This window comes from Phaeoacremonium minimum, assembly GCF_000392275.1.
Source record: "Phaeoacremonium minimum UCRPA7 unplaced genomic scaffold PA7_03_scaffold_413, whole genome shotgun sequence".
In the NCBI taxonomy this organism is placed as follows: Eukaryota; Fungi; Ascomycota; class Sordariomycetes; order Togniniales; family Togniniaceae; genus Phaeoacremonium; species Phaeoacremonium minimum.
The window spans coordinates 473957-495543 of record NW_006921315.1 but is presented as its reverse complement, the minus strand read 5'-3'; the positions used below and the strand labels follow the sequence as shown (position 1 = coordinate 495543).

The window sequence follows — 21587 nt, the reverse complement described above, 5'->3', positions numbered from 1 at the left end:
CTTGAGTGGGTGTTGGTCAGTAGGCACTGCTGCCCTGTTTCAAGATGTATAATGCCCTACTGACATCGTCTTTTACACTACATAATAGAATTACATTATATAGATCATTATAGTGGCCCTGGGCATGGCCTTAAAGGAGCCTTGTTATGTTGTAAAGTGTGAAGTAAACTGATGTGTGTTGTATGGCTCAACTAACAGGACTTACATGGGCCAGTCGGCACCATCTGCCTGCACCTTGTAGTCACGTGATTTGGACACTGCGTGCATGTGTTGCCTCAGGGGTTGACTGCTACGACTGTACCTCCAGAGGCAATGCTGTGTAGCTTAGTCGAGGTTCTCAAGGCTACAGGGGGAGCCTTGAGGCTCATTGTCATGAGGGTGGTGGCATCTTTCAGCTGCGAGAGCTCGAAGCCCTGTCAGTACATGGTAGAGCACCCGTGTATTGCTATCATTGTTGTTAGAGTCTCTTCACAGCTATCAGAGACCTCAATACTTTTTACCGTAAAATTTAGTCCTATTAGAAAAGCCTACAAGTGATTACTGGATATATTATAGCTAAAGCTTTATAATCTATACGTTTCTACTCTTTTTTCTTCAGCATCAGCTTCAGCATCATACCTACCGGTACACTGTATTGCACTGCATTACTATTGAAGCTCAAGTACACAGTACACAGTACACAACACGCCCCTGGCCCGAGGTCAGCAGCCGGCCAACTTCAATGATCTATAGGAGACGATGGCGATGGCGATGGCGATGGCGATGGCGATGGCGATACTGATGATGAATGAAGTAGTAGCCGGGTAGGCAAATAGGCAGGTAGCTTGCTGCGTTGACAAATGGATCGACTTTGCGAATTGATTGATGGGGGGGTTGATGGTCGGTGGGTGATGGTGGACAATTAATGCTTGCCCATCCGTAGCGGCACATTCTCGGCGAGGCACATCGGCGGTCGATGCGTAGCCCATACTAAGCCTAGCCCAGCATCTACCAAAGCTATCATATCGGTTCCCGTCGTGGAGAAGAATCGCACGGCGCTGGCAAAAACAGATGCGACAGCCTGGATTCTAGATGGATGTAGGCCTAGGCTAGCAGCAGATCAAGGCTTGCTCCGCAAGTACAAGTACGTACTTTGCTTTGAGCACTTGGCACAGACTGTCGTCGTTCTGCTTTGACTGCATCACCGCCGTGTTCAGCAGCGATGCAGGCCACTCCGCTCTCCTTTTCGGTCTGGTCTGATCTGCCAGATGAAGCATTCTTTCATGAAGCCTTCAGTGTGTCCCAGTCACAATCGTCATCCAACTCAGGCAGGCTTCTTGACACCTAGAGTAGACTAGACTAGATTAGACCACAGTCATAATTGTAGAACTTTCCTTTGTCACGCATAAGGTAGATGGGGCTTTGACGATGGATGAACTGGTTGGCCTTCTCGAGATGTTCTCTTCCAACAAGCGCCAAATGCAATAGCTTTCGTTTTGCAGGTTGGATGATTTTGATGTAACTGTACCTTCACAGCACGTACTGTAGGTACTCCCGTTTACTCCGATAGGGCTGTAGGGCTGTAGGCACCCCGGGCCTAGCCCTACAGCCCTACATAGGTAACCCCACAGGGATGCAGCATCCACTGGCCCCGCCCCTAGGGACACACTTGCCGCATTCGCAGCCGCAGCCGCAGCCGCAGTCGCAGCGCTTGACCTCTACTCGAATTCAGACCCAAATACCGCGTCCCTCCTTCTCTCTGGCTTTCTCAATCTTTTCCACTTATCCTCTTGCCTGCGGCTTCTCTCCTTGACTTGTTGCGGTAGGCTCGCGGTGGTTGATCATGGGCATCTCCAGCGCTTCGGCGCACAAGGGCGACCGCCTTGTCATCCGCAATGATGTTGCTGCTGAGCAGAGCATCTCGCCGCACTCAACAACCGGGAGAGCCATGGACTACAACAAGGCCGAAGAAGAACTCGAGGGCAGCAGTCAAACAAACCGCTCCCAACAATTTTGGCCTCCCTCCTCTGAGGTGCAGCGTTGCTCGGTAAGCTACCATTTCACACAAGGGTCGTTGATGGCCACCCTGAAGCTCAGCTCGACCTCGACCTCGACCTCTACCTCGGCCTTGAGCCCGACCGCGACTTCGATCTCAAGATCGAATCCCCAGACAATCAGCTTCACAACCTAAGCACGGCATTAGATACGCTCTGTGCTGCCAGCGAGTCGCTCAAGATCGAATACGACTATAGGCCGTCCAAGCAGCTGCTTAGCATCAATATTTCCATGGCCAAGCGCGAGCACAGCCACATTATTGGCAGCATCGGCGAGCAGATCACCACCGGCCGCTCCAGGGCTCGCGCCATCCTCGCTGAGAATCCAGAAACTCGCGAGCAGCTAGCCGCCATCATCGCCCTCGTGCGCCCGGCCTCCGACGTCCAAGTCCGCCCCTCCTCACTCGACTAGTGCAAGTATCCGGACCTAAGCTATACATAAACCTCAAGATACCAACTACATTCATTGTGGAAGCTGCAGTCACCCAAACGTGCCAGGATCTCGAGAGCAAGGCTTGCGGCTACTTCGCCAACACTCGGCGCGTCCAGACTATCCTGCTCATTGATACCTCGGACCGAAGCCTTGAATGGGGCGATGGAAAAATCATATCTCACGGTCCAAGCCCAGCGGGCGTCGCGGGCGTCGATCAAGCCGTTGACGCAATGTCTTGGACGCGCTTCTTTGGTCCCAATGCCCGTCAAGATGGAGAGATCGCCGTCTACCTCTCAGATCTTGTCTGCCCCGGCACGCCTCTGCCCGCCGCCTACAGGCGACCCTCCTTGGCTCAGCACGTTGGCAATCGGTAAGTTTCCCCCGCTCTCCCATTCACTTATCCATTTACATTTCCATTTCCTTCTTTTCCAACCCTGCCCTCTCCCCTACAAGACACCTCCTCGCCCGGTCCCTTCTCCTCTTACTCTCGTATTGAATCCTACTCTGACTCCGATGTATGCTGACAACGTCACCGCCAATCGCTACAGACATGCCATATTCACCAGCCCGTTCTACACTCTGGCGCTGCAATTTAACGATTCTTCGTTGTAAGCGCGATCGAAGTTTGCAAGGGAGAGAGGACGGCTGGCGGAACGGAGTAGGGGGCAAAAGGGGGGCTGCATGAGTTGGAGTTCAAAGCCATAATCTCGGCATCAGCATCAGCGGTGGAGTTCAGGCTCTGGAAGGCAGGCGAGAAGATGGGAATGCAAGAATACAGGTCTTTCTTTATCTCTTCCTTCCTTCCTTCCTTCCCCTTTTCTCGTTTGCGTCTCAACATATCCAGGTCGCTGTCGGACAGACGTAAACAGTCTACGACGGTGATGCCATGTTTTGTATTTGAGAGATTAGTCAATTAAGATGTTTGTTTGCCATATCTAATTCTATTCAAAGACATATGTTTTGCTGTGAGTCTTTCGGTGTGTCGAGATTTTGGATGTCCAGAGGAATCAGGGAGAGCAGAAAGTCGCTAGATGCTAGTCCGAGCCGCACCGAGGAGGCGGGACGAGACGAGACGAGATTTGAGATTCAATATGCATACGACATGACCACGATCAACCAAACACATAGGAAATGGAGTGGAACGATGTCAGTGTAAAGGGGAACTATCTAAAGACGGTTGATCCGGCTCCGGCCAGGCTGAGACAGTCATCCCATTGCTACATATTCATATCACGGATTGAGGTGTGGTGCTAGTACCTAGGTAGTGCTACTACTCGAGGCAAGCTCACCTACACCTCACCAGTGACGGCTATTAAAATAGGGTAGTAGTGTATACTGCTGACCAACACACACTCGAGATACTACATAGCATATACAAAAGAAGCCACTGGTGCCATAATATGGGGCAAAAAGTGAAGTGAATTCGTGACTGTCAAGTCGTAGGTAGTAATCTTGATAGCTAAGCTAAGTATGAAGGGTCTCCTAGAAAAAGAAAATGCAAAGTAATACCTAAGGAACTTGGTATAGACCTTGCGGCCTCACCTCACCACCATCCAATGACGACGGTGTCATCGTGGAAACAAACGGGTTGAGTTGGACGAAGTCCCAGCCCGGCCGACCCGTTGAAAGGAAACAACTGGCATGACATGCCGTGTCGATCCTCCTCGTAACAGATGAATGCCTATCCGAGGTATGTTTGCCAGTCTGCTTGTAGTATATACGCTAAAGATCGCATCTTCCAGCATACCGCTGCAGCACCTCATCTCATTGCATCCCGTTGTCCTCACGACACATCACCATCATATCCCGGTATAATAGTATTGGCCCACGTATCTCAACTCCGCCGCTTGGTTTTGGCTCCTGGCGCCGATGTTACCTGTAGGCAGCGACGCCCATTTTATCGATCTCACCAGTGACTCCTTCCGCGCTGCCACCGCACTGTGAGCGTGCGCCGCGACCAATCTTGAAAACACAGGAACTCCTCTCCGAGCCCCTGAGAGCGCACTGCGCCTTCCGCCAAGAAAGCAAGCAAGCAAGCAAGCGAAACGAAGCAGGCCGAGACCCCATGACGTACAGGAGAGAGACGATGGCGAAAACGAGAAACGCCAGAGACCCGTCGCCGCCCTCCTCACCGGCAGGCTGTCTCCTGCTTTCTCAGCCATGTCGCAAATGGACCGAGGCGCTCCCTGTTCTCGTGCTGGGCTCTGTTTCTCATAGAGATCTCCGAGCGTATTATCGCGACGGCGCAGATCCTCGGAACGGTGTTGGTGCATGGCTCCGACGCATGACAAGAGTGTGTGCATGGTGTCTTGAAGCGCATCAGGCCCCGGCTCCATGCTGAGACTGCGATCCGTACCTACATCCGTGTCTGTCTCTCGTGCGTCATCTTTGCAGTGTTCATCCACCAAATTTATGGTGGCTTCTGTGCCCAGGTCGTCATTTCTCGCCTGCTGCCAAATGTTGCTGGGCCGTCAAGTCCATGCCGATAGCAGCCGGGCAGGAAGGAAGGGGAAGGAGATCATGCAGTCGCTTCCCGTCATTCAGCCCCGAGACCGCGTGGAAACGCTGAACGAGCAGGCCACCGACCTAATCCTCTAGTAGATGGCGACTCTTTTGTCTCGAAACCTCGCCAACATCAGCGGCGCCAGCCGGTCTTCAGGTTCCCTTGGATGCTGAAATGTGTTGCAAGTCATTGGGCGAAATACGCGAAGGTGATGTATTGAAGCTAAACTGAAGAGAGATTGATCTCCATAAGCTAAGCAAGGCTATGTAAGAGTCGTTTGCTATGATGACTAGTCCACCTGCTAACAACGCAAGACGCGCCTCTGACTGCATTCGGAGCACGGCAGGCCACTGTCCAAGCCATCTGTCAATGCTGGCCACCATTCCAGCGACGTTTGGTATATGACGACTTGAACCAGGGGGCAGGTTCGTCTGCGGCGAAAGACTTGCAGTCCTCAATCCTTCACGATCAAATGATGTCGCGTTTTCAATCGGCTTGCGAACTGCGCAGTGTATCATCTAACAGATGTTGTATTTCGCCAAGAACTCCCTCCAGGGCGTGTTGAATGGGGATGTACGAGGAAGCCATCATCTGCTGCATCGTGGAGACGAGATGTGCGCAGTCCTCGATCTTGAATAGAACAGTGTACGGCAAGGAGAGTCCGCGTAACGTCGTGCCTTCTGGAAAGAGTCCGCGGTCTGCATGTCATGTTAGCTACTTGAGTGGTGAGTCTGCCATGAACTGCAGCCGGTGGTGAGGTTCCTGTTGGACCTACGCATGCCATTGAAATCAAACGCTCTGTCTAGAGTAGGGGGGCTTCCCTGGTCGTCGAATTTAGGATCGTCTGTACGTAAGTCCTGTGTGATGTCCTGAATAATCTTGTCGTAGACATCGGAGGCATATTGATGAAATGAGAAAAGCTCCTCGACCTCCCATGGTTCCAGTCCGTGGAAGAAAGTTTGCACGGTCTCATCCGGTCTACCACAAGATGACCAGATAGAGCGAGTTCCAGAGCCAGCGAGGTGACAGAGCAGCTAGAAGCGATTTAACGTCCGCATCAGGCGCATCGTCTCCATAGCGGTCAGTGCAGCCTCCTGTAGGAGAATTCGGGGCTTCTTTCAGGGCTCTTTGGCTCTCCAAGGTTTGCCAGCATCCAATCTGCATAATGATCTGTGAGGGGCATTATGTACTGAAAAAAACTAGCTGGCTATGCTAACAGCTCGCCATGCCAGCATATCGGAGAGCAGTAGCACGCGACGGCGGGTGTCCTGCACGTAGGACTCCAACAACTCCGTTACATCTTGTTTTACGTCTCCTTTCGGAATAACAGACAGAAGGACAGCATAAGCATCGACGGTGACGCTGCCCAGCGTCCGCTCGAGACAGTTACAGAGGATATACCTGCGGTCGTGGATGTACGTGGAAGGCCCAAAGATGAAAGCAGGCAACGTCGGAATTCAGGTGGCAGGCTATCAAGCCCATGTTTCCTTGGCATGAATCCTGAATCAGACGAGGTTTTGGCGGTCGTCGCCGTGGCATGTGGCATCTGTCTTGAACCTTTGGCAGATGCCGTATATCTCTTGACTTTTGCGACTAAGCGATTCAGGGATGTTTTTTTGTCGCTTGTCTCGCGCAATGAAATTCGATAGATGAAGAGCATTGAACAGGATAATTGCCCAGTCGCATGCCCAAAATGTCAAAAGGAAGAGGAGGGCGGTAGTCCATAAGGTAACGAAATACAGCACCCCCTAGCCTTGATCGGCTCTAGGGCATTATTAGTGGCGTCTAATGATTGGCCAAAGCGTTGTCTATTGATTGGTAGGAAAACTCCCAGTGTAGCTTATTTCCACCTGCAGAGAGGGAGTTCTGATGTTCGGGACAGTTCTGCTTCTATGTCAAGTGGCAAGCTATCTATGGAGATTGGCTGCTTGCTCCGCCCGGCCAAGGTTTCGGGTGTTTTTGCACCTTGACATGGCTCTTAATATTTCGCCGACTGAAAAGAATCGGCCCATAACTACTAGCAACAATCATTACTACATTCGCTTCTCTCTGAGTCTCTCGAATTTGACAGCCCAGACACCCTATCTTTCGATTCCCAGTGCCTAAGACGTGATAGCCACAGCCTACTCTCTGAGCCAGACACGGTGAAGCACGACAAGTGTGCAAGGCCCAGTTGGCGGGCGGCTCTACTGAGAAGGGCAGGATGAATCTTCAGAAGACCGACCAGAACGGCAAGCTGGGAGTCGACATCCTTCTCAACTCAAAGTACGCTTGGCGACTCTGATGGCTTTGTCCCTTTTATGAATTGCATCAGCATGAGCTCCCTCGGAGACTTCTCCTCGACTCCCTTTTTCTAGCAACTAGCGGAGGCAATACACACCCAGGCGAGTCGCAGCATTTAGCGAGATCAGCTCGTCAATCATCCCAGTGGGTTTTCCCTTCAAAATCCTTGCGATGGTACCGCATGCAGGATCGCAAGATTCTGGCCTTCTTTGTTTTTTTTCTCTTTTTTTTCAGTGGTCGGAATCCGACATTTTAGTGCTAATCCAGATGCAGTCATGCCGCCCAATAGTTGACAAAGACTGGAGGATGGTGGAGGTTCTGTCTGCGCGCCGAATGAATGTAGCAGAGCCATCAGCCGATTCACCTAAAATAGAACCCATGCGTGAGCGACAAGATTGCGGCTGTTGATGGGAAATGGGCGGCGCATTTGGCTGGCTAGAATAAATGACTTGTCCATCAAGTCATTGGTACACTACAGCGAGCTGGTCTACTCTGGTCTCGGATCTGTCCATCTGCGCTTTTGACGCGTCAGATCGGCCAATCTAGACAACTCTACCGTTCCGTAATTTGCCTTTTCAGCGGCTGGTCGTGTCTTTTCTGGGGCGTGTTTGAGTTCTTTGTGCTGGAAAATTACTGAAGACATTCTATTTTCATTAGTGCCCCGGGAGCTTGCACTGGACGTGGGTTTGGGAATGAAAGAGAAGATCCGAAGAGAGAAAGCGAAAAACATCCATACAAAGGCAATTCATTCGAGGATGAACCAAAGCAGATCTCCTGTTGCTTTCATGACTCGAAATCTTGAAGCTTTGGATAATAGGATAGGCAAACGCTGAGCAGCGTGGAGGCCAGAGGAACGATGGACACCGGCCGGTTGGGGAAGACAATAAAGAAAAAACTAGAGGAGCAGAAGGCCCGTGCCAGAACATCAAAAAGGCGCAAAGGGGTAGACACGGAGGGTAGAATTGCTGCAGCAAGATTATATATACAAAGTCCAACAAAGTTCCCAAGATCTCCCTCCAAGTCCATGCCCACCTCTATCCTCAGTCTTAGAATCAAGAGTACTTGCAGCTTTTCCCTCACATCTCTTTCGCTACCACAACTACAATGGATCATCCCCGCGCGCCGGAACGTTGTGTCGATAGTTATACCGTGTTGCCGGACGGGAAAGCATGGTGGTATGGCGATGAATTCCGAGGCGAATTTCCTGAAGCGGAATACCGCACGGAACCGCGTTTCCGTGCAAGAGACCACTGTGTACATCTTGCGCCCCACGATGTTTGGGGAAACTCCAGAAAGGTCAGCATGTGGCCGCTTCTCCCAGAGAAGGCATCCGACCTCGTGCCACTCCCACCAATCGACGGCCCTAAGCTCAAGCCTTTCGACTTTGGAAACGATGACAACATCGAGTTCCTCAGTGTTCTTGGACGCGGATTATCTGGCATAGTGTTCAAAGCCCGTATCGGAGTCCGCATCTATGCCTTGAAGTTGGTGAGCCACCACTGTACATCCCTGAACCCCTGACCGGCCCCGGTTCAGCCTAGTTAGCTAATGCGATCCTCATATGCAGTTCATGTTCCAAGGCTTCCCAACCTACGACCGTGCCCTGGAATATTTTGATCATTCCCCTGACATCGCGTACAATTGGCTATGGCAGGAGGAATGTTTCAGTCGCGAGTGTCGCGCCTATGGTAGACTCCAGGAGGCCGGCCGTGAGCACCTGGCAGTCAAGTGCCATGGATACTTCTTGCTAAAGAAGGAATACGAGATTATCCTGGAGCAGAAGTTCGGACTAGGACCTGGTACCTGGGGATGGTGCTTCGATAATGATGGAGGTCCCTACGAGGAAGACTTAGCGAGCCGGCGCGACTGCGCCGAGGCTGACGGGAACTGGCGCCCAATCCGAGTTATCGTGAAGGAATTCATTGACGGCGACGAGGGGATTGAGCCTGCTTATGTGAAGAAAATGGCTCAAAACTTGCTCGATCTTCATGCATTGGGCGTTATCCAAAATGACATCAAAGAAGACGCTTACATTGACGGCGTCCTTGTCGATTTCAGCGAGGCATACACTACCCCTCATCCTCGATTGAACGCAGAGCTGTCGCATATCTATAGTGAGCAAAACGCCTTCGATCTGTGTGACGCGGATACGGATAAATTTTGGGACATGATGCACAGGTGGAATGATAAGAACGGAGAAACTCGAGGCATGCTATGTAATCGAGACTTGGGCAAGGGTTACTACGGACATGGTATGACGCTGAGATGTCACAAAGAACCTGGCCGAAGGAAGTATGGAATACCTGCAGATCCAAGGCGGTATAACTGGAGAAGTGGTTCAAAGAAGCGGATCCGAAGGCATGCTTGGATGTTCCGCGACAACAAGTTCCGCCTCAACTATAAATTACCCCCGAAATCTCATCCGCCCTTGCCATGGGAGTGACATCAACAGTTTTGCTTGTCGTGGTCAGAGTTAGCTCAAAGTAGCTTGTTTGTGTGTTCATTTGTCGTTTCTTTTTCTTCTATAGAGTTTATCCTATGTTATTTTAGTTCAAGACAACCCAATTATCACTGCTTGCTTGCTTTTCTTAACAAACTGTTCTGACATGAGGGGATCATCATGAGTACCGAGGCAGCCTGGAGTGTAATCTACTCCTGAGGATCAATTTGGAAGTGATATTCTGACACTTCTTTGGAAGGCTCGCCAAGCGGTGTAGGGCTATAAGGGTTCCAGGGCTGAGTTTCTCCATGACATGAAGTTTTCTCAAGCCATGGTTCTGAATTTGCATGTGAGCTTTATTGTGTGTAGCAATTGCGACTTCTGTCTCAGCAAGTGTCTTCACAATGATCTTACAAAGTAGCATAGGACAGAGTAAAAAAGCACATATAAGAAATCTAATAATGATCAGTCCGCTACTCCACAGGCTTCTTTATTTGCTTAAATTTTCATTGAAAAACTACGATATCTGTAACTATGTTGGGGATTGGAGGACTGGGTACGATGGAAAGGAGGCATATTGTGATAGTAAACCCAATGCAAGATGTAAGACGAGGGGAAGCCATAAACAAAGCGAGTGACCAAGAGGAGTTCAATGCAAGCGACAGGGAAACCATGAATAAAGCGAGTGACTAAGAGAAGGAGTTCAACGCAAGCGACAGGGGAGGCAACTGAAACCAAAGCAAATATCCTCCGATGATCAAAGAATCAGAATGGTAAGGTTCTCAATTCCGATGCCAACTCCGAAACTTGAGCCTGTAGGGACTCCGGTTGAGGATCCGCCGCCAGTCGTGACGCCTCCAGGCAACGACTCTTCCCGTCGAGGCACAATTGCCCGATCACCTCTGTCCAGGGCCATCATCGTAATCCACCATCTTCCAAGGTCTGCTGTCAAGAAGCTTTCTCCGCAGCTTGCAGTAGGCACGCTCATGACCTCCACGTTGAACGTCGCAATTGGTTTCTCTTTTTTTTTCTCTTTTGTTTGCTCTTGGGGACGTAGCTCAACCCAAGAAAAGCGACAGAAGACGACGTCCCTCTTGAGCTCCAGATATCCATACCGAGTATTTCGGAGATAGCACAAGGTCGCCAGCTTCCTCAGAGGAGCTGAGATGACCGAAGTGATGCGAGGATTGAGGAAATCCCTGGGGTAGATTGCCAGGTTTGGGCTGATGACACCTTCAATAAGGTATGAAGATGAGAGCGGGTGCACGTAGATTTCGTGTTGTGGTTTAATCTGGGCATGAGGAGGTTCGGGCCGATCGGGGAATCTGATCACAGGGCTGCAAGATTCTTGTCCCACACGGTGCCCGTGCCGATGCATGCTCGCAATGTCGAGGGGCACTTGCAGTATGTTGACATTTCGGTCTGCAAGGTACATGAACTGGTTTACAGAAGTAATGGCATCGATCGCAAGAGCTGGATTTTCCATTGTCCCAGGACCCATAGGCATTTCTAGAACATCACCATAGGCATTGTTCAGATTGTCGAGGGTGAACTCAGCCCATTCGACTACCTGCTTGATTGCGACCCATTGATCATTAGGGTGTAAAGGACGAGCAAAATCGCATAGAGGTGGCGGCCGCTGCCCGGTCAGCCAGGTTCGCAACGTGTGGTAGGAGACACTACTATTCGCATTGCTGGATGGGTTGTAACCGGGAGGGCGTGGCCGGCGATCGAGAACTCGTTGAGCTGGGATGAGGGAAAGATTGATCAAAGATCTGGTGCAACAGAAAGTCAGCAATGTGTGGTACAGATGGATGTTAAGGACCGAGGAATTTTATCCAGGAGGCTTTCGTGATTTACACAGAGAGCCGGACTTTCGTACCTGTCCATCGTTGCGAAGGTCGATTGTCGAGGGGGCTGAGAAAGCTCGAATCTTGTAACGAAGTGTGTAGACTCAAAAACGTAAGTGAAGAGAGAGAGAGCAAATGAGCAGTAATGGAATGAGTGCTTTGAGAAAAACAGACACCAGACTTTCGAGCTTCGCGTGATCGTTTGCGGTTGACCAGAAGGTAGAAGCGGTAGACAGGAATGACTTTAAATACACGACCGATTTTGCAACGGCCTCCTCGCGTCGCCTGTCTGTATCGGAAGAGATTCCAGTGCCATCATCGCCCAGGCATCATTGAAACGCCGTCACTGACTGTTGAACAAAGAGTCTTTGAGGAGAGAAATGATTCTCCTGAATATCATCGCAGGACAGGCCATCAAAACGCCGACCGTGTCCACCAAACCTGTGGCCAAAGGGCAGCGACTGGTGTCCCAGGGGCTTTTGGTCTCGGAGATGCCGGACGGACTCCAACGTCTTTGAGCCTTCGTTGCCACGATTGCGGCAGAGTGGTGAAGCATCTGGCGGTCAGAAGAACATGGCTGCGGCCAGAACGCAGCCCTGACTGCAGCTAGACTAGGGTGGGAGACCTTTTCTTTAGAGTGTTGCAGGTGGCTGTTCCAGCTTTGGCGCAGCCTGAAGCCATTCCCTCTTGGGCCTGAAGAAGGGGGAGACAAACTCCCTGGAAGGTGTTCCTATTAGAGGGCCGGGCCCCATCTGCTTAAGTGACGTGTTCTTGGGCTACGGCATGAGAAAACATGAAAGTGATAAGTTCTTTTTCCAAAAGTTGGTGCAGCTCAGCTGTGCTAATCTTGGCCTAATCCCGCCAAGTAGAGTTCCTAAAAGTGACTGTTACATGGGAGAAATGACGGGCGTCCCGGCAATCCCATTGGGTGGGTACCATACCCGTACGCCATGAATAGTGGGGAAATGAAGTGCTCCTGATCTGGGCCTGAGGCAGATGCCGGCTGACCCTACACTCAGGTTAAAGCAGCATCAGCTCAGGTCAATGTATGATAAAGGCATTTGCTCAGGGCAACTTTCGGGAAACGTATATGTCTGTTGTGAATGTCATAATGCTTATACGCCGTGGGCCATTTTCAAGGCTACACATACATCCTGAACATACATTTGTGGCTTCTTTAAAGGTGTCATGTGCATGAACGGGTGAGGAACTCCCCTCAGTATGGTCAGTGCACCCTGACTAACGAGCTTTTGTACGTACTGCTCCGACTCATCCCGGATTGGATCACAGCCTGCAGACAGGATCGTAGTCGGACACACGCTACGTACATCACTGTCAATAGGATTTCGAACGATATGCGGTACCTTATCTTTCACACCTTCGGGAGAGTGATAGCTGTTGAAGTATACTAATCGGTCCCAGTTAAGGCATGGGGCGAATTCGTTCTCTGCGCAAGATGCCCACGGAGCATCTGATGCCTCTTTGTATTGCGAGTGAGAAGCCACGGATGCTACAGACATGACGGCTTTATTTCGGTACACAGGGCCAACTGGGGGCGTGCTGGAGGAGATGCCAACTACAACGTGGTGTTCGGCATTATATGGGGTAGTACTCATCGAGGCAAAACGTACATGCTGCCCCTGGGACCCTTACCCTTACCAAACTAACATTTACCCCTGACGAAGGAGACCAACATTACTAGCAGATTATCTCGTGTATCTAGTGCAAAACTGTTAGACTTCCGTACCGCAACCTTTTGGAGACACTGTGGCTGAAGAACCCCGTGGCTGGAGAACGTCACTTACAGTGTTAATAATAAGACAAACGGTACATATGTACCGTATATCACCACAGGAAGAGTGGTGGGGCGTAGGATTTTTGCACTGCGATTGGGTGATCCACCCCCAGGATCAGCTTACGCACGGTTATCGGTAGTGCTCACCAACGCCATCCCTAATAAGATGGTTATCGGTGCGGCTCAAAATGGGACCTGAACGGCACTCGGTCGTCCAACTCTGAGCCGACGTCCATCGTTACCCGGCATCACCATTTTGCATACGGAGGAGCCCCCGCGGCGGCGACGAAGTCATAGTGAGGAGACGAGACGGTCCGGAGGCGATGGGCGGCCGTGTGGATCATATTTCGGGGCGCGTCTCGCCGCTGTTCGCCTCGAGCCGAGTCGGGATAGGGCACATGGGAGCACGGTTTTGCAACAACTTGGCTATGTGGGACCTTTTGTAATGTTTGAACTACGTTTTTATTGATGCAGCTATCTAGGCTCAATTCAAAGATGCCCTCGCTGGTTTTGATCTATTAAGCAGATCATCGATGCAGAAAATTTCCGTGACAAATGCCAACGCCGACCATGTTCCTCTCCTCCCGAACGCCGATGCTCATTAAGTCATCCAAACATCTCGATGCATAAGTTGTGTCCTCAAAAGTGGACGGAGGAGGCAGAAGAGGCTATGATACCTGGACGGAGGTGTCCACGATCGTCCGTTCCTGATTGCTCTCGAACGCATTGGCGAGCTCCTCCTCCTTCTGCTTGCGCTCCATCTCCTCGAGGAACTGTGCATAGCGGGACTTCTTGTTGTGGATGCCGCACTCGGTCTTCTCCTGGCCCTTCCAGCGGCCGGCCCGCTCGTCCTCGCCCTCCGCGACGGGACTGGTCGAGTGCCAGTCGCCGACGGACTTGTAGCCCTGGTCGAGCAGGGCGTTGTAGGGCACGTCGTTCTCCTTGATGTAGCTCTGCACGTCCTTGAAGGACCAGTTGACGAGCGGGTTGATCTTGATGACGCCGCGCTCCTCGTCGATCTCGATGACCGGGATCGTGTTGCGCTGGCCGCCCTGCGAGCGCCGGCGGCCGGTCAGCACGGCGGCCACGTTGAGGTCGGCGTACGAGCGTTGCTGCGGCTCGACCTTGGCGATCCAATCGTACAACTCCGACGCCACCTCGTACAGTTTCTCGCCGTACTTCTCCTCGAACTCGGCGGCTGTGTCAGTGCCGTCGGGCTTGAATGTGTGCACCTTGATGTTTGGATATCGTTGCTTGACGCGCTCGACGAGGTCGTAGGTCTCCTGGAAGTGATATAGAGTGTCGAGGAAGATGAGGTCGACCGGCTGGGAGTCTGGTGACTCGGTCTGGATCTTGGAGAGCATGTCGATGGTCACGAGACCTGTGAGGCCGAATGCTGTTGTTTGATATAGGTTGGGAAAGAGCACCTTTGAGAAGCGGAGGATATCCATCGGGTGCATCTTCTCTAATTGTGCGTTGATGTGCTTGAGATGGTAAGGTGTAAATGAGACCTGTGGCAGAGTGGCTGTGGAGGATGTTGCTGAGGCATATCCAGACTCTGTCTCTGATGATGTCTCGAGTTTCGAGTCAACAGGTCTCAAGCGGGGAGACGTCTCCGTGGAGGAGGTCTGTGTTCTGGTGATGCGTTCCATTATGAAGTGTGGTCGCTGAGTCCCTTGTCTGATATGAGGCTTTTGTGACTAGTATACTTAATCACAGTGGACTGGCTTCTTATGTATCTGTAGGATATGAGACCGGGAACTGTTGCAAATAAAAAAGGAGGGGAAGAAGATGCTGGGAGGACTTTTAAAAGGGAAGGGATATGGACTAAGTGCGGGATGGGTCCGGATATGCTTCTTAGAAATTGGCACAAGTGGGTTGAGGAGGGCAGCTCACAGCCAGGCAGGTAACTCGGCATTCCCTGGCTCATACACAACACATACACAGAACTAGTACATGATACGGGGGCCGTCTCCTATGGAAGGCTTCTACGCAATTAGTCATTTGGGCCTACGGAGGAACATTTGATTCAGGTCGGCGGATATTGAGCACACAATTGGCCATATCTGGGTGGGAGATGGGGCAGGGCGCCCATCATGGGCTCGCATGGCTCATGAGAACCTGGCGGGCGGGCGGGCGAGTGGAGGGCGCCCTCGGAAGCCCCCTAGAAGAGATGAAGCAACTCTAAGGATGGCGCAATTGCTCGCCTGAAGCGACTGAAGCATCTCGCAGGCGGCTCGAGCGATGTGTTGATGAAGGCGAGCGATTGCGACATCCGCGCTAGGCCGATTTCGTGCTCGAGACGCCGCCTGATTGGCCGCTTGAAAATTCTTTGCAGGGTAGTACACAGGTACTTTGCCTTCCAGGTCGTCAATGATGGCCCGGTCGAGCCCTTGGGCAAACCCAGGAAAACAAGTAGACTCTCGAGGTATGCACACGGCTTGTTCGATCGCACGCCCTTGTGCTCCTCGATCACCAGTGCGTCGCGTTGACCAGAAAGCAGCACGGTCTCAACGTCATGACTTTCAGGTGATGTCGCCTGGCGCCAGAGTCAGCCTTTCCGCAAATCTGGGGTTCTACGGCGAAGCTGATTGACTGGCGGGTTTTGGGTTAGTTGACCTAAGGTTGTCTGGTAGTCTCGTATGACTAATGCAACAGCCTCAGGATCAGCTCTCAGAGCTCGAGGAGATGATGATGTAAGACTAATCCATTCCTCGATTACCTGATACGGCTTATTCTAGTCGTGACTTTTGCAAACTATCGGCTTGGTTCGGAGAGGCTCTCCACCACATGCCAGCCCCAAATTTGATAGCGGACCAGACAAGCATAAAAGCGTCTGGAAAGACCCGAGAATGACTAACAATTTTATGCGGGATATCGCTTTTGAAATGTTAGTGCTAAGTAATACTTTACCATGTCGCCTTGATACACTGCAATCTCCGCAACCTCATACTGATTTGGGATACCACACCTTCGCTTATGATTCTGTACGTGCTGTAGGCTATTGAAAGGACCGCGCACTATGTCTTGACTTTCCGGACCTCCTGATGGAGGGGCCAAACAGGAGGAAACCGTTGTCTATACTGAGCGGTGGCTTCATGAAGAGACACGTCGGGTGGACGGCTTTAGGAGTTGCAGGCCCCGTCGTTATCAATTGCCCGGCCGATTTTCTCCAAGTATGCCCGAACATATCCATCTATTCTCCAGTCTTATCACCACCCGCGTCGGATTGCGCGGGATGGCCATATCCAGATATGCTACCTAGGTGGACCAAGAGCTCTGACCCGAGCCTAACAATTTGTACTCATGCCGTGTGCCGAGTATGGTAAGAATGCGCGACGGGAGTCCAATGTGGCTTGATCATAGCTACAGTTTGCTTGTACTCTACAAAATAAGGATGAGGTTTCAGTAGGAAAGATCATGCCCTAGCAAGATGCACAAAGCTACGGGTGAGGGCTGGTGATCACTGGTGATGGCTGGCACCAAAAACCAATCCCGCCTTGTTGTCTGTCTGTGTCTTCTATCCGGACCTGTTGCCCCTGGTGCCCCTCCATTACTGCCCCTCTACAGCTCCGTCATTCAGTGACGGATGGCTCCGAGCGTAATGCAGGAGAAAATGCGGTGTGGCTGACACATTTAATACGGTAGGTTCCTAGGCTGCCAAAAACTGCCCCGCCAAACACATGTCGGGCACCCGGCACAGGATCTCCAACGCTAAGCCCCTGCCTGTGGCTGGCTAACCAACCAGCGTCTGGAGACCATCATCCACCGGTGCGACACCAAAAGACACGGCTTGGCTTTTTGGGTTGAGACGACCGCTTCTGACCTTTTGTGAAGAGTCTTTTTCAACCGCTTGCCTGGAGTTAGACGATAGCTTGATCGCGCGAGGCCTCAGTGTGTCCCTTATAGTTGCAGTTTGTCGCCTGTTCAGTCCCCCGGAGAGGCCTTGAAAATCATCCATCATGGCCGCCGACAGTGCCCCCACCAAGCAAGGCTCCGAGAGACCGTCGCTCTCCTCCTCCATGAGGAGCAGTTCCTATCTTCGCGAACATCAGCAGTATCGGTCGCCGAGCAAGCCAGAGAACCACTATGGTATTGACACTGTCGTTGAGGACCTCCAGGGCACTCAGATCACCCCGCCTAGGCAGTTCTCGCCCTTCAATGGGATCCCGTCTGCGGAGAATCCGCCCAAGGTCGTGGATGGATTGAGCCATGAACTGTCGCATCCAAACTGCTGCCCGGCGCCGGGCGCCAAGTCGGACAAGCTGACTGCCACCATCATCTATAGAGCATCCTCGCCCCGGGTGTCCAACGCGGTGCCCTCACCCCGCTCGCTCTCCCCCAAGTTGGCCGCCTCAGAGCCATCCGACATCCCCTCCAACATGGCGCCTACTACCGACATTGCAACCTTTCCCCTTGAACCTCCCATCGCCGACCCGGAGCCTCTCGACCACCTCTACGGCTCCTACATATCTCCTCTCTGCATCACATCCTTCCTCCACCTCATGTCCACCTTTCCCCTGCCGCCCGGCTCTACAGATCTAAGCTCCTCGCATCGCTGCCTCGACAACGTCGAGCACCCGCTTGTGGTGGAACTCACCTTGAACCCAGCCCCGTCCGCTGCCTACCTACCCTTAGCCGACCTGCGCAAGCACGAGTTGATCTACCGCTTCGAGCGAGAATGGAACGTCGATGTTGCCTTGCAGCCCGATACATTGTGGAGGCGGCACCCTCGACTCGTGGTTTTTGATATGGACAGCACATTGATCACGCAAGAGGTGATTGACCTCCTCGCTGCCGCGATTGGCCCCGAGCTCGCCGCGAAAGTGGCAGATATCACCCACCGTGCCATGCTCGGCGAGCTGCAGTTCGAGAGCGCTTTCAAGGAGCGAGTTGCGCTGCTCAAGGGATTGTCTGCGGACCTCTTCACGGAGCTGCGACCCGCCCTCAACGTCACCAAGGGCGTACCGCAGCTGATCAAGGCGCTCAAGCGACTGGGCGTCAAGACGGCTGTGCTGAGCGGTGGGTTCAAGCCCCTGACCGAGTGGCTAGCGGGCGAGCTGGGCATCGACTACGCATATGCCAACGAGGTGGTTATCGAGGACGGCAAGCTTACGGGCGAGGTGCAGGGCAAGATCGTGGGACGCGAACGCAAGTGCGAGCTGCTCAAGGAGATCGCCGCCAAGGAGGGTATCGCGCTCGAGCAGGTGGTGGCCGTCGGCGACGGCGCAAATGACCTACTCATGATGGAGGCGGCGGGTCTGGGTGTGGCGTGGAATGCGAAGCCCAGGGTGCAGATGGAGGCAGACGCGAGGCTGAATGGGAGCAGCCTGTTGGATCTGCTGTATCTATTTGGGTTCACACGTGAGGAGATAGAGCTGCTTTCCGCGTGAGTTCGGGAAAAGAAAACGGCTTCGAAGATAGGAGGGCCATGCTACTCAGGGGGTTATATAACGATTCACTTCAGAGATACCTGGCTAGACCGGCACAGTAAAAGAGGCGGCGGGCATAGGGTAATGGGATACACGGCCATAGGAGCTCCAGATTATGAAATTCAATGAATTCGGTGACTTTCACAACGAGAGTTGGTCTGGCTGCTAGAATACTACTGCAACATCATGTCCTCTAGACTTCTTCATCTTATCAACCTAAGCTGTTGCGGTTAATTACCGGTTGACAGGTAGGGCAGGAGAATGTGCAGCGCATTCTTAAATTTACATAGCGAGCTCGAGTCCCTGTTTCCCTGTTATAACCTTGAGCTTGTGTCGAGCTCACCTTCCTAGCTTGCGGCAGCATGGGCACTCAAGAGAAGATCAAAGCACGATCTTCGGGTGGTAGGAAGTCGGGATAGGCAATCACCACGAAGCTGGTTGACTCCTTCCATAAGTCTGCATGAAGAGGATCTGGATTTTAAGTTGAACACACAAACTAATAAAACAACAGCACACAAAAAATTTCTCTAGTGATCCGTAAAATGCATTGCGTTCGTAGCCTTGTAACATGTATCATCATATTTCCATAAATCGTTGCTCATCACTCGTCCTCACTCGTCACGGCTGGCTAGTGATAAGGCGCGCCTTCTCGGGAGATCTCAGCTTCAACCTGCACTCGAATGGCAAGGGGTGTCTGTTTGAGAATCGTTAGCGGAATCGCATCAGCTTGGCAGTCTTCTTGTCTGTCTTACCCTCCCAATCCAATGGACACGCCTTCTCGAGGCTCGATGGGCAGGCCATCTGATCCAATGACTTTCTCCAGGTCGAAAGTTGCCATCAATGTAGCCACGAATATATATACCGAGGCGAGAGCAAGGAAATTTCCAGGGCACTTGCGTCGTCCGAAGCCAAAGTTTCCTTGCGGATATGGTTCTCCACGCTCATATCGGTCCGGATCGAAGACGTCTGGGTTGGCATACACTGCTGGGTTTGAGGTCATTGCCTTTGTGTTTGCAAAAATGACAGAACCTTTTGGTATGAACATCCCATTGTAGACATCGTCTTCGAGACTCCTGTGTGGGATCACGAGCGGGTTCAAGGGAAGCATTCGCATCACCTCATTGACAAATCGTTCTAGATATCTCAAATTTGGGCGGTCATCAAAGTCGGGGAGTCTATCGGTACCGACAACAGCGTCGATCTCCTGCTGCACTCGTCGCTGGACCTCCGGGTACTTTGTCAGAAACAGCATGCATGACAGAACGGTGCTCCACGTGCTGTTTCCGCCAGCTATAAAGACTGCTCCCGTGGCACCCTTGATATCTGCCACCGTCATGTCATGCGCGCGGCCGGATTTTTCATTCTCCTTGAAACGCTCCCAGTGACTTTTCATGAAAGATGGCTGGGCTGTACCAGCCTCGATATCCTTCATGTTTGCAGCCCAGGGAATCTCGTGGATTGTTTGGATTGTTGTCCTGCTCCGTCGCGCATGTGTCAAGGGACGCGAGAGATTCATCCAATCAGGCAAATAACGAGCCGGTGGAAAGATGTCAACCAGCGATGATCCTGCAATACCTCCATTTGTTGTCGCATCGTTCGCGGCTTTCGACAGTGCACAATACGGAGACGATTGATCAGCGATCTCCTGGCCAAAAGCAATTCGAAAGATGATGCTGGTGGTGAGCAGCAACGTGATCTCGCTCCACTCCTCAGGGGTGTATAGCAGGGACCGAACCGCTTTCCGAGCCTCGTGAATTTGAATAGGTCGGAACACCTTCACACTCGACTGGGCGAAGGTCGTTTGAAAGAGCCGCCGATGTAGTTTGAATTGTGGTCCCCATCTCAGGAATGTCAGGGTGCGACCCCATCCCATTCTACAGTGTGTCAGAACTACAGCTTGCGACAGCTAATTCACCAAGTACGTACACTTCGAAAAGAGTAAATCGGGGGCGATCCGAATATTTGGCACCTCGACGATCGAGAAGGTCAGTTGCCGCCTGGAGGCTGTTGAGACATATCATGTGCTGACCAAGCACTTTGATATGAACCACATCCGAGTCTTGAATTGTAAGCATCTCTGAATCAACATCTCATCTCAGCGTTGTGCAACTCACCGTACTGTTCTCCCCATCGAATGTAGTCCTGTTCAGGATGATCGAGACTCAATTGTCCCAAATTCCCAAGCAGGAACTTACCCGGGGGCCCGGGAGGGAGGGGAGGATAGGAGTTCTTTTGCCGGACAGCATGAATGTACAGCAGCACCAACACCAACAACACGATGGCAAGATATAGATAGGTCCGCGACCTGTCTGGTAGGAGATCCATTTTCTATGAAGATTGTGGATACATGATCTTAGGGGAATTCTCGCGAAGCCACTTTTCAGGAGAACTTAACCATGAAGGCGGTTTACACCGACTCTTGCCTCTTAGAATGTCAATCGCCGCCCCACCGAGCGAAGAAGGATTTGCGCCTTAGGATTACGAGAGAAAGAGACAGACAACGGACGCTAACGGGGCCAACCGGTTGGCGGACATAATGAATGATTCAAACATCTGACGCAGGATGAAGGGTCTCCTTGCTAACGATGTGGTGTCGGAAGCCTCCCGAAGGACCATCGGAAGACACCAGATGATTCAATTATGCAAACCCCTTTATCGATATCTCCAAACCAGGAATTTTGCCCAATGGAAGCAATGGAAGGAACACGATCTCCGGTCACTTATGCAACAGGACGCAAGCGACGGTGTAGGCGGGCCTTACTTGCAGTGCGCAATCTAGTCTCCCAAAGACACACTTCTAGGTCATTCGCCGGCGCAG

The 21587-nt window shown here is 51.9% G+C and overlaps 5 protein-coding genes across 5 annotated transcripts; 3 read left to right on the top strand and 2 right to left on the bottom strand.

Annotated features, from left to right (window-relative positions):
* Window positions 1-1822: 1822 nt before the first annotated feature.
* UCRPA7_5479 (hypothetical protein) lies at window positions 1823-2445 on the top strand (the record flags this gene model as incomplete). Its single annotated transcript, XM_007918026.1, has 2 exons — window positions 1823-2026; window positions 2077-2445. The coding sequence occupies 2 exons, from the start codon at window positions 1823-1825 to the stop codon at window positions 2443-2445; spliced, it is 573 nt and encodes a 190-aa protein (XP_007916217.1).
* Window positions 2446-8554: 6109 nt separating this feature from the next.
* UCRPA7_5478 (hypothetical protein) lies at window positions 8555-9695 on the top strand (the record flags this gene model as incomplete). The annotated part of the gene is made up of 2 exons (XM_007918025.1): window positions 8555-8740; window positions 8820-9695. The coding sequence occupies 2 exons, from the start codon at window positions 8555-8557 to the stop codon at window positions 9693-9695; spliced, it is 1062 nt and encodes a 353-aa protein (XP_007916216.1).
* Window positions 9696-14005: 4310 nt separating this feature from the next.
* UCRPA7_5477 (putative phosphoadenosine phosphosulfate reductase protein) lies at window positions 14006-14989 on the bottom strand (the record flags this gene model as incomplete). Its single annotated transcript, XM_007918024.1, has 1 exon — window positions 14006-14989. One exon carries the CDS (start codon window positions 14987-14989, stop codon window positions 14006-14008), a length of 984 nt encoding a protein of 327 aa, XP_007916215.1.
* A 2310-nt stretch (window positions 14990-17299) lies between these two features.
* On the top strand, window positions 17300-18730 carry UCRPA7_5476 (putative phosphoserine phosphatase protein; the record flags this gene model as incomplete). The annotated part of the gene is made up of 1 exon (XM_007918023.1): window positions 17300-18730. The coding sequence occupies one exon, from the start codon at window positions 17300-17302 to the stop codon at window positions 18728-18730; it is 1431 nt and encodes a 476-aa protein (XP_007916214.1).
* Window positions 18731-19517: 787 nt separating this feature from the next.
* Window positions 19518-20201, bottom strand: UCRPA7_5475 (putative cytochrome p450 protein; the record flags this gene model as incomplete). Its single annotated transcript, XM_007918022.1, has 1 exon — window positions 19518-20201. The coding sequence occupies one exon, from the start codon at window positions 20199-20201 to the stop codon at window positions 19518-19520; it is 684 nt and encodes a 227-aa protein (XP_007916213.1).
* Between the last annotated feature and the right edge of the window lie 1386 nt (window positions 20202-21587).